Source organism: Tachypleus tridentatus, chromosome 5, assembly GCF_004210375.1.
Source record: "Tachypleus tridentatus isolate NWPU-2018 chromosome 5, ASM421037v1, whole genome shotgun sequence".
In the NCBI taxonomy this organism is placed as follows: Eukaryota; Metazoa; Arthropoda; class Merostomata; order Xiphosura; family Limulidae; genus Tachypleus; species Tachypleus tridentatus.
The window spans coordinates 10,559,960-10,581,828 of record NC_134829.1 but is presented as its reverse complement, the minus strand read 5'-3'; the positions used below and the strand labels follow the sequence as shown (position 1 = coordinate 10,581,828).

The 21,869-nt window shown below is 33.8% G+C and overlaps 1 protein-coding gene across 2 annotated transcripts in view; it reads right to left on the bottom strand.

Annotated features, from left to right (window-relative positions):
• Positions 1-12,764: 12,764 nt before the first annotated feature.
• The window catches only part of Arfip (ADP ribosylation factor interacting protein arfaptin), a 36,372-nt gene continuing 27,267 nt past the window's right edge, over positions 12,765-21,869 (bottom strand). For both annotated transcript variants that reach the window (XM_076501086.1, XM_076501087.1), the window contains exon 6: positions 12,765-16,154. In XM_076501086.1, the coding sequence (XP_076357201.1) occupies positions 16,002-16,154 (153 nt within the window). In that variant the 3' untranslated portion in view covers positions 12,765-16,001. The remainder of the gene's footprint in view (positions 16,155-21,869) is intronic.

The following is a 21,869-nucleotide window of genomic DNA, read 5'->3' as shown; positions in this document are numbered from 1 at the left end:
CATTGCAATCCTGTGTTTACTGGATTTTTTATTAACGTTGATAGTTTTATACAGGATATTTAAGAAGATTAATTAAAATTCTAATATATAGAAGAAATCTGTAGTGATTGATCATGTGAGACTGAATTGTGTATTTAAATTTAAAAGTAAATTTTCAGAATTTATTTTTGTTAGTAATCTGTTAACTCACCTATAATAAATAGGAAGTACTATTAGAAAGTGCCAATAGGGTATTATGGAAACAAATAACTACAGTATCTAAGCATACTATCTAATATTAGAAAAGTTTGCCAAATAACACTAGTTTTTTTATACTATCCTTCAAGAATAAAATGTCAAACAGTCAAAAATAAATATGTCCCATGAACTTCAACTAACATGAGATTCATATCAAATCCTTGAAAATGAGGTTCACTCAGGAAATGTATCACAAAGTAAATCAGGGTTTTGACTGAACATAAGTAAGAAAGAGACTAAATAAACAGTGAAAGTAATCATTTATTAAATATTTAAAAAAATATTAAAGAAATGCACTAGAAAAGTTAATTGTTACACTCCTGATAGCATTTCTTAAATTATTTTGTCTTGTTAAATTAGAAAAAAAAACAGTAGAGCTTCATGTAATTCTTAACGTGAGAACATTATTTGTTAGACTACAACTGTCACCCATTAAGTACTAAAATAACATAGTATTATACACAAGATTCTGTGGATACTCCTCTTAGTACCAAAATCCTACACTTTCAAAAGGAACATCAGGCAGTATACATCTTTAAATAAATGAAAAATATTGCTGCCTCTACATAGTATATTCTACTTTGCAGCAATCTTTCCTGTAAGAAAATTCACATAACACCCTAGGCAAATTGCAGTAAAATGAAATTAGCCACCATCCTTCACCAAAATTCTGTTCTTAAAAACTGCACATGAGGATAAAAACTTTGCAAAGGCAGCAAAAAAATTCCTGGAAAGATATCATCTCAGAAATGTGGAAATTTCTTGCACTTGTTTTTCTTACCAGTGTAATAACTTCAGTTGAACATGTATTAAACTACAGATGCCAGTTTTCAATAATGTCATGCCAAGAGAGATTCCTTATTGCTAAGTTTCTACATTTCAACAGTAATGATGCATGGCTCAAACTCATGATATGGATTATACAAATTATACTCAGTTTACAATAATATCCAATAAAATTTCTACACACTGAACATGCCTGAAGAGAACTTTTTATTAGAGGAGTGGATGTTGAAATGGAAGGAGAAGCTCATATTTAATGTATAACCTTCAGAAACTAGAAAAATGTGGTAGAAAGGGTTATATTCTTTGTGAATTAGCCCCAGGATACATTTGAAAATACACCCTTTATTGTGGCAGGGATGCTTGACTTGTGAAATTAATGCATTCTAGTCATTACATATTTTTGACATTGCATACTTGTAGTTAAGTTCAGCATATTAATTTACCTATTCTAATTACAAAGTTTATTTTTGACTCTAGTCTATGTAGGTATTTTACTTTGATCAGAAGTTAATGATAAAAGTGTTCTAGGGAATTATTTATAAAGGTAAAATTATATTTTAGGAACTCCATTTCTGCATTAAATACAGATAATGCAAACTGTTCTGAAGCTGATAAAATCATTACACTTGTAGGACATTGTTATGATCTGTTTGTGAGGATATTTGACACTGGCTTCCAAAAATGCTCTGAGGAGTATTTGTTGGCCAACCTAAAGTAGTTCATTAAAATTAAGCTATTATTATGTTAGACATCAGCATGAAGTTTTGATCAATTTAAATCACACTGTGGCTCTAAATATACACTAACTACTGGTAGAAATTGAAACTTTGATTCATCAGTGAATGGTTTCGTTTGTTTCTTTTAATACAAACTATATAATGGGCTATCTGCATTCTGTTCACCATAGAGAATTGAATTCCAGATTTCAGTGTTATAAGTCTATAAGTTTACAGCTTACCTAATATGGACCATTAGTGAAGTGAATAGAAAGAACCTCGATAAATCTACTAATAAACTGTGCACTAATTATGTAACTGAACCAGACCTTCATAATCTAACAAGCTGTGTAATCACTTATGAAAATGAATTCATCTTCTAAACATAACAAATTGTGCAGTCAAGAATATGTAACATTGAGAACGTTCCTAGACGAGGAGGTAGGTATTGTACCAGTCATTTGAAAAGCTGATAAGGAACTGATTCTACATTCTAATTCTACTGATTCTGAAAGGGCAGTCATCTTTATGGGTTTTAAGCATTACTATATGTATATGACAGAGAAGGATTGATCACTTTAAAGATTGTTTGAATATCTCAATAACAAGATAAAATTTTTAGAGAGATTTGTTGAAATCAGATAATTTCTTTGGTGATGGATTAATCTTGAGTTTTTCATAAGTATTTTTATCCTGTGTAACGACGATAAATAACATTTTAATTTACACATTCCATGTAATGCAATTTGTTATGCGCCAGATGGCAGTATGTTGTGTAGATTTGGTTATGTCTCAATCGTGTGTTTGACAGTTTCGGGTTTGAAAAGTTTGTTTAGTTGTTTAATTGTTCGTGGCAATTTTTAAGTTCCAGTTGTCACATATAAAGCATATTTACCGAAATATGTTTCATTTCTTAAATGTTTACCTATTAGCTAGACTTGGGTTATCAACAAGATTGTTTATATTTGTTAATTATTTGTGTTTGTAGATAATCATCACTGATGAGCAATAGAAAATAAAGTGATACAAGAGGTGTGTCTGTCGACTATGTAGGAAATGCAAGTTACTAAAAATTATCGACGTGAGACTGTCTGGAAGAATAAGCCGTGACAACCAAACAAGACAAAACACAACAGCTTTTCTCTAAAAAAAAAAAGCTCTATCATTAAAAAGAATGAGGTTCAGCCTGCTATCAGGGCTGACCAAGTTATACAAGAAGTTAGAAAAATTGATGTTCGATGCAAGAAAAGACAAGGTATCTGACAGCAAAAAAAAAGTTTAATATACTATTTGTAAGACATAAACAGATGTATGATGAATATTAGTCATGTTTGAAAGATCATGGTGAAGAAACGTGATTTGATTGTCATCAACACTTTCGAACAAATTACAAAGAATTTCAAGTTCGGCTGCAAGACTGGAAATAGAAGTTCAAGAATGCTGCTTAAGATGTGACAGGACACCAGAAGTTGTCAGAAAAATAGATGACATCGATGCGAGATCTATAACTCACAATTCGGACACAAGCTCACTCAAAAAGTATCCAATCCAGTACATCGTCAGCATCAATTATGTTACATAAAGCAAAAACCAAATTAGCTCTTGCTCAGTTAAAAATAGAAGTTACAAAATAGGCAAGCACTGAAAGTCAGCAGTAAAAATTTAAGCAAGTTAATGATATACTGGTTGCTTAAAAAGTTGGACATGTGTATGTGGAATAATCTACAAGATTATGCTGATGATATCAGTACACAGCATAAATAACATTTATAACAGCAATTTCATCATTCATGATAGTTAATTGTAAGTTGATATTTTACAGAGGACTTGATATGTCAGTCAAAATGCCTGAAAGGCAAGCTAATTGATCTACTCCACGAATACTGTATACTGGTCTACTTGTTTGGTGTAATGCTATCACAAAGTTGGACTGGCTATGCACAAGAAGAACAGCCAGTAATCCAGGGAGAAATTACAACACATTAAATGTTGTATTCAAAACTTTTTATGTGGATGATTGTTTGATGTCAATACTAACAGTTGAGAATGGGGAGAATCTGCCCAGCCAGCTGGAAAAGTCATTCAAAGGAGGAGGATTCACCCTTTGTGAGTTAGTAAGCAACTATTCAGTAGTACTAAAAAGTATTCTAAGTGAGAAAGTAGTAAAGGACATTGTGGAGTTGAACCCAGATAATCAAGTCTATCTGGCACTTGTGATGTCCTGGAGATCACACAAAGATGATTTTATCTTTTGAACTTTGATGACAACTTAAAAACCAATCATTCAACATGGGATTCTTTCTATAATAAGTGCTGTTTTTTTTTTTATATCCACTCGGGGTAACTGCACCATTAATGCTTCCAATGAAACGTCTATGCAAACAACAGATGAACTGGGATGATGCCTTGGGTACTACAGAGTGGAGGTTTGGCAGTTTTCTTTCAGAACTTTTGAAGTCATAATAGAGATAACAATGCCATGCTGCTACAAGCCAGCTAATTCCACTTCAATAAGAAATCTGAGGGACAGTAGTATATTTGAATATAGTGGATAAACACTATAAAGTCCACTACTCATTCATCACTGGAAAATCTCAAGTAGCTCCACAGAAGTCTATCAGTATTCCAAGACTGAACTTCTTAGTAGCTGTTACAACAGGCAAGCTCTGGAAAATGGTCATGAATGCATTTGATTTGAAAATATCAAGAACTTGGTTTTTGACAGACTCAGCAACTTTCCTATGCTACACACAGAACACAAGAACCAAGTTCAAAATATTTGTGACCAACAGACTCAGAGACATCCATCAACTATCTGAAGTGAAAGACTAGCTGTATGTAGAATACAGCAGATATTACCTCTAGGAAAATGAATTTGAAGGATGCTCAAGTGACAAATTCTTGGCTACACTGTCTACAGTTCTTGTGGGAGTATAACTCAACTTGGCCTCAGTCTGAAGAAGTTTATAAATGTTTGCAAACAGACAATTTGGAATTGAAGAAAGAACAAATCACATTCTGCCTACATTGGACTGACTATATCAATAAAATAGTAAAGCAATATCCAGACTGGTATAATTTACCTAGAGTAGCAGCATGGCTTCTCAAATTCAAACAGTATTGTAAGTTCAGATATGCACAATTAGGATCATCACCTAACCTCATCATTAGTGTAGATGATCTGAATGAATCTGAGAAGATTCTAATGCAGTAAGCCCAAGAGTCTATAACAAGGTCATCCAATCTTTAATAGAAGGTTAGTGCATGAAGAAGAGTTCACTTCGAAAGCTGAATCCATATTTAGATAATGGTGTAATAAAGATGGTGGCTGCTTGTTGCAGGCTGGTCTTCCCAAAAGTGTCATCAAATTATTCTGCTTTCTTAGCATCCTATAACAAATAATTATTTGCCGTTTTCACCAATTAATACGTCATGTTGGAATTTCTCAAGTATTAGCTAAAACCAGGTGGTGGTACTGAATCGTACAAGGCCATTCCTCAGTCAAATATGTATTAAGAAATCAACTGTAAGAAGTGCAAAGCATTGCTCAGAGAACAGCTCTTGAGCAATCTACTAAGAGAACACCATGGACTGGGAAAACCAGCTTTTTCGTATATGTGACTGGACTATTTGGCCCTTTGTTTGTTTGTTTTTGAATTTTGTGCAAAGCTACACAAGGGCTATCTGCACTAGTTGTCTCTAATTTAGCAGTGTAAAACTAGAGGGAAGGCAGCTAGTCATCACCACCCACTGCCAACTCTTGGGCTGCTCTTTTAGCAATGAATAGTGGGATTGATCATTACATTATAATGCCCCCATGGCTCAAATGGCGAGCATGTTTGGTGCGACGGGGATTTGAACCTGCAACCCTCAGATTACAAGTCGAATGCCTTAACCCACCTGGTCATGCTGAGCCTTGGGCCTTTCAATGTTAAACAATGCTGATGAATGGTAAAATGTTTTGAGTGTATTTAACCTGTTTAACAGAAAGAACATTGAACACTAAGTTAACCCACACTTTAAACACAGATTCATTCCTCACTGCCTTTTGGTGATTGATATGTCATCAAGAAAACCACAAAGTTTTTAGTGATAATAGTAAAAACTTCTGTGCTAGGGAAACTGAGCATAACCCGCATCTAAAAGCCTGGGAGAAACTACAGATTCGTAAAGCCTTGCTACAAGAAATTGACTGGTACTTCAATCCACTTAAGGCTAGTAATATGGGAGGCTCTTAGGAACATCTCATTTGCTCCATTAGTAAACTGTGCATAGCACTAGTGGCACAACAGTCGTTATAAGATGAAGCATTAACAACCATCATAGCTCAAGTAGAGAAAATACTAAAAGATTGACCACTAACTTTTAAATCTAATGTTGTTCAGTATCTGCAGGTTTGACACAAAACAGGAGTTTCTGTGGCATCAGAAAATGGTGGCACCAAGCAAACTACTTAGAACACTTTGAAGGAGAAGATGGGTAAAAGAGTACTTATGTATGTTGCAGATGCAATAGAAGTGGTTGAAACCACATAAGAACTTTGGGATCTGTGACATCATTTTCGTTTCTGACGAAAAAATTAAATGTGAATTGCCCCTCAACATTGTGGTCGAAACATTCCCTAACAGTACTGGTATAGTGATGTTTATGCTCGTCTGTGTTGGAATTCAACCACGATAAGACCAACTAAAAAACTTTACCTTCTCAAAAGTCATTGTGTTGCTGATTAAAACTTAGTATTTTCATAAATAATTTGACTCGATTATTGTTGTTTTATAATATTAAATGTAGAAAGTGATGATGGATGAAATGATAAGGAATAACATTTTATTTTAAGTATTTCATGTAACACATGACAGCATGTTGGGTAGATTTGGTTATCCCTAAATTGCATGTTTAACAACTTCGGTTTTGAAAAGTTTTAGTCGTTTAATCATTTGTGACAATTTCTAAGTTTCGGTTGCTAGAAAGATTGGTAAATATGCCTTATTCTTGCGTGTACAAGTTTCATTTCTTAAATGTTTACCTCCTAGCTAGACTTGAGTGTTAGAGTTGTCAACAAGATCATTTATATTTGTTATGCTTGTAGTTAACCATCAATGAAGAGCAATAAAGAATAAAGCGATACAAAGGGAGTGTCTGTCGACTATGTAAAAGTGCAAGTTACTTCCTGCAATAAGGATATGTATCCATGATGACAATTTGGCTTAGTTTGTCAGATTTAGTTACTACAATATCCTTATAATTTTATTTTTTTAATGCTTCTTCAAAGAATGAGGAATGACAATCATAATTACTATATATAAACAACTTTGAAATTGTTTTTGAGACATTTTTCTAGAGCTACAATATTAGAACTGTGATTACTACTCAAGTATTTTATTTTCATGAATAGATGACACTATTTGCTGGCTATTGTTTCTATCAAATATCTTCCTTGCCTTATGGTCATTTTTGATAAAATTCAGAATAGTCATTTGAAGATTGTATAAATGTCTCTTTCTCGTGCCACCATAAAATAGTTAAGACATCTATTACGGCTTCCATGTTTTTAAGAGGCTTAAGACTATGTCATCATATGACACCTGATGAAGAAATAAACAATCTTCAAATAGCTACAATATCCTGAGTTTTTTTCACAAATGACCATCATAAGGCAAGGAAGAAATTTTATAAGAATAACAGCCAGCAAACAGCAAAATATACATATGAAAGTACTTAACATCAACTTAAAGTTGTTTATAAATGTTCCAACACCATTAATAACTTCCTACCCATGAGCATGTCACCACCTCAAAATCAAGAAGTCTATCTGTTGGTGAAACAGATAGGAATTTAGATAAAAATATTTTCATAAAATAAAGCAATGCTAAAAACGGTCAAAATTTTGTTTTTCATGCGAGTGGAAATCAGCCAAAATGATACATAAAACTAGCAATTATACCAAAAGAATTGTTGAAAGTTTGTCAGTTCAAAAACAGCCAAACTCGTGTCGTATGCCATCAAGGGACTTGGAACAACTGTTATATAATACTAAGTGAATGATTTCTCTCATAAAGAAAAGTTGGACCAAAAAAGAAAAGTGAACGTATCAAAACTTTTAATATTAACTTCTTGTTCAAACAACAATGTATGCAAACTTTATTTTAGGTTTCTAACCCTGTTCCTTAGAGTTGCAATGATATCTGGTGATTCTGAAACTATGAATTTATAAAGAATACTAGTGTCTGTGACAATTTTTCTTTAACACTCACTCTAGCACTGCAGGAATGAAATGTAATATTGCTTTAATTTAAAAGCTACTAAATGTTTGAATTTCTTAAGACATATTTGTTCTTCATTGTATATAGACCTACAAAACAGGCTACAGGTTGTAAACTAAATGTAACATCTAGCTTATATTGGGTTGAGGAATAATTCGTGAGCGTTTTTTCAAGTTAAAAAAATATATTCATAAATGAAATGCTTTCGCAAAATATTTCATGTCATTTGGTAGATAATTTTTTGCTCTAATAGATGGTGTGTTTGATTTTCATATGTCTTTAATTTTTGCTTTCGTTTTCAGCTCATTAAATGGAATGTCAAGTGGACAAAATCGAAGCGTTTTCGACACCATCTGCTTTTCGCATTTAATTTCTTGCAATTTTGTTTAAACCAATGCATACTATATACCTAGGTATTACATGAAATAAAGTATCATAATAAATATTTTGGGTGTAATGTGTTCATGCATTGAAGTAGTGTATAGTCTTGCATGTAATGCTTGAATGAAATTATTTAAAAACGCTCACGAATTATTCCTCAACCTAATAGAATCATATAAACCTCACATTTAACTTCTTAAATCAGTAAGATTTTAAAAGAATAATTCAAAGGGTGTGTTTTCTTATAGCAAAGCCACATCGGGCTATCTGCTGAGCCCACCGAGGGGAACCGAACCCCTGATTTTAGTGTTGTAAATCCAGAGACATACCACCGTACTAGCAGGGGGGCTATAATTCAAAGTACTGGAACTCTGTTTAACTGACTTAAAACCAATCTTTACTAATAATATGTAACAGTTAAATAGGTAACTATCCAGCCAATAACAAAATTATTTTTGGTCAATTTATATCTCAGGATGGCTGGTATGGGTATTAACACCTTTACTAATAAAGCAGAGAACATTTTGACTTTCATAAGTAAACTTCAGAAAGGCAAAATGTTGTTCTCTGCTTTATTAGTAAAATTGTTAATACTCATAACAGCTGTCCCTCAATATAATTTTACTTCAAGTGGATTTCTCGTCATCACAAATTTTGATCAATTTGTTTATGATTCAATCTAAGGCTATCAAATCATAAAGAATTAAAAATGTAAACAGCATTTGTTTTGAACGTAATTTACCAAGTTCTGGCAAAATCAATTACCACACTAGTGGCATTAAAAAATTCCTATATTAAGACATATCCATACCAAGATAAATTCAGATTTCATATGGGTAAACCATGATTTCAACCGTCTTTTATGAAGGGCTTGTATCAAAAGTCATCATCCATGAAATGTTTGGAACAGTCTGAACTTGTTATTTCTCATAAAACCATTATGTTAAATTTGTAATAGCCATAATCAATAGAGGATTTTTTTTTTCTTTTAAAGGGAAAACATGAAACTCCTTTTAGATAACATATTCTTTTTTGTTAATCTGAATTTAAGCAATCATGAGCTCAGCAAAACTTCACAATTGTGCTTACATATTAACAAAAGTCCTAACATCAAGTGAACTTGTTCAGAGAAGAAACTAGTTCTCCTGTCATGTTACTATGGCATTAACTGTATAAACTTCACTAAAGAAAAATACTAATTACCCACTCTCAAAGACTTTGGTAGGCAGTCCATATCATAATGTAAGTACAGAGTTTTCCAAAAGTGTATGGGAAGCAGAAATAGAAAAGATATTATAATCTCCTATCACAAGGAACTGAGGAAAATATGTTGCAGCTAAAACTTCCTAAATGTTGCTAAGACTAAAGTACAAATAAGGAAATCATTTGAGAGATTGAAGATAAGAGGGGAAGATGACTCCTGCTGCATATAAAGATGACAGCTTTGTGGTTTATAACAGAAGCAGCAGACAAGCCACAATAATGGAATAAGTATATGAAAAATGAAGCAATCGGTCAGAAGTGTTGGTGAATGACAAGGAACGTTTTGGAAGGCAAAAACTCTTGAACACAGACCAAAAAAACCAGTATACAGCCATGGACGAATGTTTGCTATAGTGTACCAACATTTGAGCTGCAAGAGACATAAAGCTGATTTCTATGACAAGAGATGGCATAACAGAAGTATTGTGAAGCTGTAGACAAAGAAAGCTATTGTGGAAAATGAACATCTAAGGCAGGCATAGGTATTTTCAAAAAAAGGGAATAGAGTAGTATGTGCTAGAGAAACAAACACTATAGTAACAGAAACCACAGCAGAGCAGGCCAGTATGAAAAAAATGAGAAATCAGTGATTCCAGAAATTTATCTTAGCCAATACCTGACGACAAAGAAGAGGTAATGCACAGAGAAAAAAAAGACTTTCCCAAGACCAGTTCAAATCATCTGCCACTACTGAATGCATCAATTACAGAATGAATTAGTCAATGGTACAACCACCGAAATACTGACAGGTCCTTTCTGTTAGACAAAGCCAATGCATTTTGGAAAGACAATACACAAAAATATTCATAACATGTGCTACATGACTAGCTCAAAAATATACGTGTGACTGTAGCCAAATAAGTACAGCATGAGTGCAAACCTGATTACTGATATATATCACTTGAGCAGAGTTGTCTGTTTAATATAAAACAGTACAGTGGTTATAAAATAAGGGAAGGAACTCTTGACATAAAAAGTCAACTGCCAAAAGCACAAAAACATTGATGTGAGATAATCATCTCCCTACATTCCCTAAGTAAATCACCCTATCCAATGAAAAAGGCATTTGTGAAAAAGGTGACAGCCTGGATGAGATTAAATAAAAGAACTTACAAATGAGCCAAACTTGAGAGTAAAAAAGAAAAAAAAAAAATTCTCTGAGCCAATAGGTCTGAATGTAGATTCCCCTGAAGGTATCTCAAGCAAGAAAGTTGAAAGGAAATTGCCTTATATACAGAAGTCATTATCCCTAAACAAAAACATACATTTGTGGCATGTGGAGGAGAGAGGTAGGTGCCTACAAAATTACAGGAATTGCAAACCAATAGGAGATGGGTGAAGCGTTTCTTGAAGTGTGTTTTAACCAAAATCCTAGTTGTAGCAGATATTGAGTATACACAGTATTGCCTCCGATATTTGCAGTAAGTGTTTGAGTTGTTCAGTTATTATATTCCATTTGACATGATACTTAATGTCTTCAAACAGCAATTTAAAAAGCTTTTGAGACTACTTAACTTCTGAGGTTAGCATGACTAACCTTTATTTTTACTAACTTTTGTGAAACAAGAAAAGCAACAAAGTAAAGAAATCTAACTTCCTGGTTAACTGAATGCAAGTCAATTACTAAAGTGACAACTAAATGAGAATAAGCCAATCATCAGCATAATGATTAAAATCTGTGCTAAGTTACTGTAGCTAGACCAAAATGAAAGGCAGTAAATTGATTAGCCACCCCCTAATGGTAGAAGCAAAGAAAAACTAATGTCAAAAAGAGGTAAATTGGGATATTTCAGTAAAAATATTTGATATCCACTTTTACTTACCCAAAAACTCCAATGGAAGAATTTACATGGTTTCCATCTTAAAACAAAAAATGTCCAAATAATGACTGAAATGACAGATAAATTACTGGTTATGACTTTTTGGCACCACAAAAAGGTGAGTGAAAAAAAAATCAGGGAAACAATATTTCAAGAACATCTTTCTATAAAATGTTTGGACCTTCCTTAACCAAATTTTGAATACAAACTGGATCAAGGTAAACCACAATAATAGAATTACACAGAAAATCCAAACTGAAGAATCTGATGATCACAGAAACTAAGGTGATCTACCAAAAGACCAAGAGGAAAAGTCATTTCGAACTATCTGAGTGAAGAAAGCCCACCTCACTTACTTTTGTATTTTGTAGTTGTAAAAGAAGTAGAACTAGAAATCTAAGAAATAGCAGTGTGAGAAGGAGGATTACTATTAACTGGATATCAAAAAGCAAGATGAAGCCCTGGAGAAATATGCAATGCCAGAGCTCTAATGATGAGCTTCTACAGGCTAACAAACTAAATTAAAATACTGACAAAAAGATGCAAGAAACAATCTTTTTGAAGGTTACAAGAAACATTGCAGTAGTAGTTAATTCTGTATAAAATATCAAAAACTAATAAATGAGAACAAGCAACAGCCCATTGGTAAATGAGACTAAGTCAGTAAAGAGAAGCATGTAAATCATTCACTTGCTACTGAAGACTAGAGCCAGATAATAAAAACTTGTGCAAAAGAACCAACATTTTCTTGGAGTAAAGAAATAAATACATAACCCATTAAACTAGCTTCCACAAAGTTCTGACACTAACAGGAGATCTGACATTTACAAGCTGAAGATACTTGGTCAACAGAAACTGAGAATGCAGCCACAGGAACTCCATGAACGGTAAGAGAAAACTGTAGAATAAAAGCAACAACTGATGCAGAAGGATTTTTATCTGAATTACAATGGGAAAGCAGAGCTAATGTTAGTTTTCATAATATGTGCAAAATAAGTCACATGGAAGGAGGAAGAGTGAATAATTCTGAGTAACTGATACATGCTCTGTATTTATACTAACTCTTGAGTAAGAAGTATCCTGAATTTTGGGTTACATGTTTGTTGACAGCTTGATAATAAACTCAACCCCAACAAGACAAGACTTACATTATTTCAGAGGTGAAAAGATGACCTGATTTGAAAGGTCTGAGCAACAATTTCAACTATTATTTCTTTTTCAAAAATATCAAAAATAGTGATACCTGCTAGTAACTGGATAATAGCGTACTTAAAGCCTGAAAAGAACTGTGAGAACCATCAATTCAACTCAGTTTTAATAACGCAGAGAATTTACATTTTCAGCATCAAGCTACACAATTGCATCATATAACTAACATGTAAAAATAACTTCAAAATTGTGTAAATCATGTTTCACAACAAAATATTGATATTATGATTTTATTCCACACTTGTTACTATAGCAACCTAAAATACAAAATAACATATTCCACCAGAGATGCCATTTCCCAAACTCTTTACTACATTACTAAAATAGCATGAAAGAAGGGAATGTATTCTCTACCACAACTCCAATATTATATATAAAGCAGGAAGAAGCTATAGTTAGAACAAAAACAATATGAAATATGTAAGATTAACTTAGTTTTAAACAAAACATTTTTTTTCTATTAATAGCACCACTCCTAATGTTTTATCCTAATTCTATTATCAAATGTAAAAACACTTTTCCCCAAAATTTGCATATTGATTGGACAATAACTAGTTTAGAAATACACCTGCCAACAGCTTTATTTTTCAGTACACTGATGGAAAACTGAAAATAAACACTTGAATATTACAATACAAAACCATCAGCATTACCATAACATTACCACTTCAGCTAGCATGGGTGGGTGAGTGGTTTTTTCTAGCACAGTTTTGACAAATTTATATGAACATAACTGGATAAAAACACTTCACAATGAGCCAAATATATTTTAAAACAAGCTTAATAACACAAAATAAAGTTACTTACAGGAGAAAAATTGGTAAATGCATTGAAATAACCTTGACTATTTAATTTACATTACAGTGATTTCAGCCTTAGCCATCTGTATATCAGTTGTTTATGTTCAGTGACAAAAATCTTTTAATATCTATATTTGTATGGGAAACGAAAAAATGCTACTGTGACTATTTAAAATCATTTATACAAAAGTTCTCATTTACTTAATCATGTTTGCAAACAAAAAAGAAACTATTGAATTTCTAAGCATTTTTAATGCTTAGTATCACAGTAGCTTTACATTCAGTAAAATTTTTTGTGATAAAAGACCCTTTCAAATCCATTTCAGCTTTATATTAGCAAATTGATAAAAAACAAAACATATTTATTCTGGAATGAGAGGTCTCTCTATGCATAATAACGTCACAAATACAAATACATGGATAATAAACAACAACAAAATTGGCCAGTAACATGAAGTAGGCCTAATAAAGTGTGAATATAAATTCTGCAAGTTTGAAAACTCACAAAATGTTGACTAGATTTATACATGTACTCCATGGTCAAATAAAACTCTGAGTCAGTTTACATTTATTTCTGAGAAAATAAGCATAAAAACTGTAATACAGTAGATCACTGGTTTAATGATATGATCTAATAAAACAAGATGTAAACATCAAATTCTAGCTGACTAATTTAAAGGGCTCAATCTAGCTAGTGGTTCAAAGACAGGTTAAAAATCCATTCATAATTTGCAGCATGCATAAACATTTGAACTAACATGAGTTATACAGGAGAAAACAGAATATAATGATCCCTGTATAATCCAGGTAAAAAACAGGTCTAACTGTTTTAACTTTAATAAGTGGAATGATACCATCAAAGCCAATTTACTCTTAACATTACCAACCATTTTAACACATTATAAATTCCCCATTCTTGTGGTATTACTCACAAGTAGTTCTGATTATTAAAGGAAAAAAAAAAAAAAGCAATAGTAATCTTCATACACAAACAGAAATAATCCTAATTATAACCAAAAACAAAAGAATTATGTACATGTGAATACTGAGGAATGTACAAAAAAAGCTAGTCAACTTACTTGAATACTTATTACTTAATATCAAATGTTCCAGTCTAAATAGAAAGTACACTACAACGTGTTTACAAAAAATATACGAAGTGTATTTTATGTGATAAAAAAGATAATGGCAAATTCTAGTAAACAACTTTTATAAGGAATATAAATGTATATTTAAAGACTTAAACAAGAGCTAGTAAATTTAAATACACTTCAAAGGATTTATTGACTTCGCTTCCATAAATATCACTAAATGAAGCCACAAAAAAAGATAACTGGAAAATCTAACTGGAATCAGGAATTGAATTTGATTATCCTATTAAGTTTTCAATATTTATAAAGAGCTACTTATTTTTCTCTTCCTTCTAAATTTGGTTCTTTGTGTCATAGTATTTCTCATCACTTACAAAGTTACTTTTTATTTTAAATAGTAAACACCTGTAGCAAATAATACATCATTGTATATTCTACACAAGTTTATTAAAGCTATTCTCTTATACAGTATGCCACACTAATACACTGTAGTTGTTACTTTTATTATGCAAGCCACAGTAATATGTTGTAGATATTTTATAACCCTTCAATTGAAACCAAACTTTAGATACTAGGGTAAAGTGACAGGTACCAAATTTTAAGTGCCTGTAGCTATTGAAAGCACTGTTTAAACTGTTACAGCATGTTTGATTATACTTGTTTGTTTCAATAATTCTATATTAAGCACTAATATATGTTAAAAAAAAAGGAAACATATGTCTTCTCATAGTTATAAGCAACAGATGCAATGTAAGAAAATTAAAACATATCTAAAAACTCTAAACCCCTGACTTTAATTTGATTTTAACAATCATAAGGACAGCCATTCCCTTCGTCCTACAAACTTAAATATCTAAGTATAACAGTATTTACCTTACATGGTAGAAACTACCAAGAAATACAAGAAAGAAAGGAATTATAAAGTTTCTGGTTTACAACCAATTTTTTTATTACATCTCAAACTCTCAAAGAAATATGCTAAAACATGTTGAATAAATATTCTGAAAAAAGTCCAAGTTTTATCCTTGGAATACTGGCAAGTCTGAACTAAATTCTATTCTCAAATTGGCAAATAGGTGGAATTAATAACTTCTACATTTATTTTTATGTATTTACTAAAACTTAGAGTAACTAATATTAATAAAGTACACAAACTTTTCCAGCTTTGAAGGGTGGTAGAAAATACATTAAAATAGTGCTTCCAATCTCAAGGCCTTAACAACATAAACAAAAACCTCCCTGTCTTTTCAGACAAGATCCCAAGACTGACTGACTCTTTCTTCCTATACAATAACAGAAATAACATCAGGTCCACAGCTGAAGTGAATGTGAAGAAATTTAAATATACCATCACAAGAAAAGTCATTACAGTTCAGTACCTAGGAAATCAAGACAGCAGAATGAAGAGTGCCCAGTCTACATCAGTTCTCTGATTCTACTGTTCTAGCCATGACTGGCTGGACGAATTGGGGTTTTTCATCTTGATGTTGAACTGTTTCAGAGTGGACTCTAGCATACTTTGATTTCCAGAGAAATAAGCAGAAACAGCATTATGAAACAGCAACAGTTGTTTGTGCATGACTTTCACCTAAACACAACAAAGTAACCTCAGTTAAACAAGTTGTTTCTGTTGGCTAAAAACAACACACAATAATGAAAGTTATCATTTTTCTTATGCTACAAATGTATTCCAATAGATACTTACCTGTGATTATGAAGTTTTTATATCAAAATGAAACAATTTTTACTACACAGTAACTCCAATAATCTTATTACCTCTCACACAAAGCTATCTTAATGTCTGTCTACTCTCTAATCATGCTAAAATAACAATTTTGCAATCAGCTCAACAGTCAATATACCCATCAATTTCATGCCTTTTCTGAACATATACTCCAAACTACTCTCCACTACTTCTGTTGCACCACCTATACTGGCACAGATAGTTTATTATTCTCTACTATTCCCATTCAATCTTCACTTTTGCAAACTGGCAGACTCCAAAAGGAGAACATCAGCAGTAGGGAGAAAGGGTGAGTATCTATAGAAAATATTTTCATTGTAAAAAAAATTTTAACTTTTTATATGGTCTTAATCTCCTATCACACAAAAGTAGAATCTCACATTGCAAAGATGGATGGGCTGGTGTAGGTGCACAAATAACAAACCCAACAGAAAGTGACTGTCCACAATAAAGGGGTGTGCTTAGAGAGAAATAAAAATTAAAGCATACCTGTAGGACAATGCAATACTTCTAGAACAGGTATTGTTTTTGACCAGAAACTAAGAAATTAATCTAAAATGGGCAAAAAAACAAAATGCTTGCACATGTGTAATATGTTCTGAGAATTGAAAGATGTATCAACATTTAAACACAACTAACTAGGTACCTATCCAACATCAACTGGACAAATGATAATCCAACGAAAGGGGTGAACTGCAATGTGATGGTACTACTCCCAAACATCTTCCAAACAGCACTGCACAGAAGTGGATTCTGTGAACTGTACACAACCTCATCCTCTGCCCAGAATCATGCATAAGCTAGGTACAGTACAACCGTTGAATTGGTTTGGTGTTTTATGGTGCAAAGCAACTACGCTACCTGCACCAAACATCCAGTAAAAAATTAAATTTAAAGTAAAATTATTAAAACTCATAAAAGGAAATTAAGGGAAAACAAGGCAAAGTTTAATTTTTGAATTAAAAACAAAAATAGCATTAAAACCAATTTTTATATCTAGTCTACAGCAATAAGAGAAAAACTACAGTAATAAAAGTTGTAAAGGACTTTTTGTAGCATAATTGTAATTATCATAACTCACCAGGATGACTAATAGGCAAGTTCAAAAACTAACTACAGTCACCTGAAGTTGGTCTATCCAGTCCTAGTTGAGTTATTTGAAGTCATGGCCATTTTCAGAAAGTAAAGTAATACAAGTTTTAAAATACTTTCTGTAGCATAGTTTTAATAATCATAACTTGCCATTATGACTAATAGGTAAGTTACAACATTAGCGTTAGACACATGAAGTTGACCTTTCCAATCCTGGTTTTGAGTTATTAAAAAACTGTGACCAATGTGTGTCTAATTAGGACAACTTACCTTTTCCAATCTTTACGGAAGCAAGACTGACAGAGTCCAATAGAGGGTTTTATTTGGAAAAGCTTGTTTTCACATTGCTCACTGCAAGTCAACTGCCAACTGTATTGCTACCTGCACGTGTTCATCTGCAATTAGGGTGGAGTGAAAAACCAAAATTTTCTATAATAAATTTCTCCAGGAGTGCAAGTGTTGCACAATAATGACAGTAATTCACCACCAAAATATTCTTAAATTAAGGATGAATCTTCTGGCTCTGCAAGTGCATTGAAAATTTGTATGTTATTTGATAAAACTGCAGATCATTTTAAGACATTAGTTGGCATTTGTGTGCTAAATTTTACCATTATGTAACTGAAGATATCCAGAACCCACCACAGGGAGGCAGTTGCACATCTGGTTCCACCCTAAGCATCTTGTTTTTGTGGATCTTAGATTAATTTATTCACATGTGCAATCTGACTTAGTGTTGAAATGAAGCATAATCTTTCTTCACCTGAAACAAACATGAATGAGCCCATCTTCGTTCTCAAGGCCACAACCTAAGCAAAAGCTTCATTAATAAATTCATTAACAAAGCAAACTGATCAAAATCTAATTTTGATACAATCCCTTTCTGATTTACTAGCTGCATGAGATATGTTGGGTTAAAGAAGATTCCAGCCTTCCATCATTGATTAAATGGTTAGACACTTTGGGAATTCTGAAATATTTAATGTCTATGCTACTACATCTTGCTGCTATGGAAGCCATTGTTCTTCAATTGGTTGGTTAGTTTGGTGTTGTATCTAGTAAAAAGTTAAAATTAAAGTAAATGCAGTAAAATTTATAAAAGGAAATTAAGGTAAAACAAAACAAAGTTTACAAAACATAAGTGGCATTAAAACCAATGTTCACATCTAGTTTACAGCAGTATGAGAAAACTACAGTAATACAAGTTGTAAAGGACTTTCTGTAGCATAATTGTATTTATCATAACTCGCCAGGAAGACTAACAGGTAAGTCAAAAACCACCATCAGTCACCTGAGGTTGACCTTTCCAGTCCTGGTTCTGAATTATTTGATGTTATGGCCATTTTCAGAAAGTAAAGTAATAAAAGTTTCAAAAGACTTGTAGCAAAATTTTAATTCCTCAGGGTGAGTAATAGGTAGTTCAAACAGCAGCATCGGTCATGTGAAGTTGGCCTTTCCAGTCCTGGTTTTGAGTCATTTGACTTTATAGCCATTTGCTAATTTCAAACTAGATGGACTGTGATTCTTAATATGGAATCACATTAAAAAAGGGCTAATGTATAAATTAAGAAACTTGAATAGTATGAAAAAGATTAATGGCCTTTAAAAAACTAAAAAAACATTTTCAAGGTGGACAGTGTCACCATCACCAATAACACTATCTAATGTTATGGACAAACCTTGGGATAGAACATGTTTAAAATGTTGTAGTCATTAAGAGTCGTAACAACAGCAAGAAAGTAAAATGTGGCTTATTGTGACCTGAGTGTTGCACAGACAACACACTGGTGCATCAGTCCCAGATAAAAGAAAACAATGGGTTACAAAACTGTGACCAATGCATAGTCTAGTTAGAATAACTTCCTCTTTCCAATCCTTATGGAAGCAAGACAACCAAAGTCTAATAAAGGGCTTTATTTGGATAAGCTTGTTTCCACATTGATCACTCCAAGTCGACTGTCAGCTGGCACGAAGCCAAGCCTTGAATACAGGAGCACTGTCCATGTATAAAACAGGCACAGCAGTGAGAGTGTCAGAGTAGATAGATTTAGCTGCAGTCTCGGGAAGCTCATTCCCGTGAATACCAACGTGGCCTGGTATCCAAAAAAACTGGATAGAAGTAGATGTTAAAGAGAAATAAGCCAGTCAGTTTTGAATATTTGCAAAAACAGGGTGTGAATTATCACGAAGCAACTCCAGGGCCAGTAGAGAACTAAGCGAGTCAGTATAAATAGTGCAGTTTGAGTACTGCTTAGCTTCTATGTGATCCAAGGCAAGAGAAATGATGTACATTTCAGCAGTGAACACAAAAGCTATAGAGGGGATTCTACACCCAACCACCAAACCATAACAAACGATGGCAGAGCCAACATAGTCACCTGATTTCGAACAATCTGTATAAATAGGATTGGAAGGATGGTTCGAAAGATGTTCAGCAAATAACAGACTATTTCCAAGCAGGAGTGTCTGCTTTTCTCAGATAACATATAGACAGTTCACATTTGGGGACTGTAAGAAGCCCTGGTGGGATGAGCTGACCAGTGGATACAGCAATGTTACCCAAGGACAAACCCAATTCAGCCAACTGCACCTGGATATGAAGGCCAAAAGGAGCAATGGAAGATCGTTTGTTCTGAAAAAGCATGGCTCACCGAGGAAAGAAAACACAACCCCAGGTGGGATGCTTTGGTAAGGAATGAAGTTTCAAAGCATACAGTAAAGATAGTTGCAGATGGTAGAGATGCAAAGGGGGTTCACTGAGACTCTGTGTATAAGCTCTAAACTGGGAAAGTGCAAAAATCCCCAGTGCAGAGCTGAAGTCCCTGCTGATGAACAGAGTCCAGCATCTTTGAGACCTAAGCCCTGCCAGAGCCATATACCAGTGATCCATTGTTCAGTTTGATCGAATAAAAGCATGATATATCTTTAACGCAGAACATCGATCCGCTCCCCAACATGTGGAAGAAAGGACATGGAGGATATTCAGTGCTCTTGTCCATTTGACTCATGGCTGCTTGATGTGTGGTATAAAGGTCAGCTTACAGTCAAAGATAAACCACAAGAACTTTGTCTCAGAGACCACAGGTAGCACAACTTCACCGATATGTAGTTCATGATCAGGGTAAATACCCCGTTCAGAGAGCCCTTCTGTTTATGATCACATCTTTTTTCTTTACTGTCTTTATCCAAGGGAAGTCTGTCGACCTCCACGGATCCTGCCCTAGGTTGATTGGGCAGGTCTTTGTTGTTGGAAGAAGATTCCAGCAACTGAGGATGTGAACAAATAATTGTTTTGCATCTTGGGGTGGAAAAAAAATTGTACCCAAGGAAATGCCCGTACCCGGAACCAAAATAAGTGGATCTTGGGGTTTGCTGGAATAAGGTCAAGAGATTTTTCATTTGATTTGAGAATGATCCTTTTGGAGGCACAGAGAGATCTGTCTGCACTCCCATTGTAGTAGTAGAAGGAAGTGCAGCAGCATACGTCCGAGATAAAGTGATGGACTTGCGAGCCTCAGGATAACTAATGTTTTGAATTGTTTTCAAATGTTGCACCTTTCTTTCTTCCAATCATTTAGGGCAAAAATGAAAGTAAGACAGGTAAGAGCCATTGCAATTGATGCAACAAGGGTCCATTTCACACTCATAGGCATCATGGCCTTTGCCACCGCAACAAGCACACGCCAATGAACCACGACATGATGTCTTTGAGTGACCGAACCACTGACACTGGAAACATCTGAGGAGTTTGGAATGTATGGCCATACCATGCAATTAAGATAACCTGCCTTGATGGTGGCAGGTGGATGAGGTAATGTAAATGTCAGAAATGAGTACATTGGTCAGCATCATAATTTCATCTTTGTGAGTGGAGATATGCCTCACTGCAGAAACTCCTTGCATGGAGGTACCAGCAAGAATCTCAGGGATGTTCTTCAAATCCCTCTGAAGAATAACTTATTATGACGAATTCAAAGCAGCACAAGGGATGACCTCAATAGGTATATCCCCAATTACCTTTGAATGCAAGGGGAGTTCACTGTGTTAAGATGTGAATGTTTCCATTAATATGTCTTTACTGACTTTGGAGAGCCAGCAAGTCCCTCTTGTCCCTTCTATTCTGTATGAAAAAGGGAGACTCTGCACTATAGGTGTGTCTGAAAAAAACTGTAGTATAAAAAAATGAGGTACAGGTGTTACACATGTTGAAGATTGCTGCTCAAAATCTTCAAGACGTGACCGTTTACCTATGGACTGTTTTTCATTATTGTATTTAAGTTTGTATTTGGAGGATCCATAATAAAAAAGAATATTTCAGTGTCCACTGACCCCACCCACCACGAAGCCCTATGAGGGGATGCACCACAATGCCAAACAAAGACATGCCAGGGTTTTGTGGCACTATACCCTAACACTAGTATCAGACACAATGTCCACAACACCTGTTAAGAACATCTAACAGTGGTA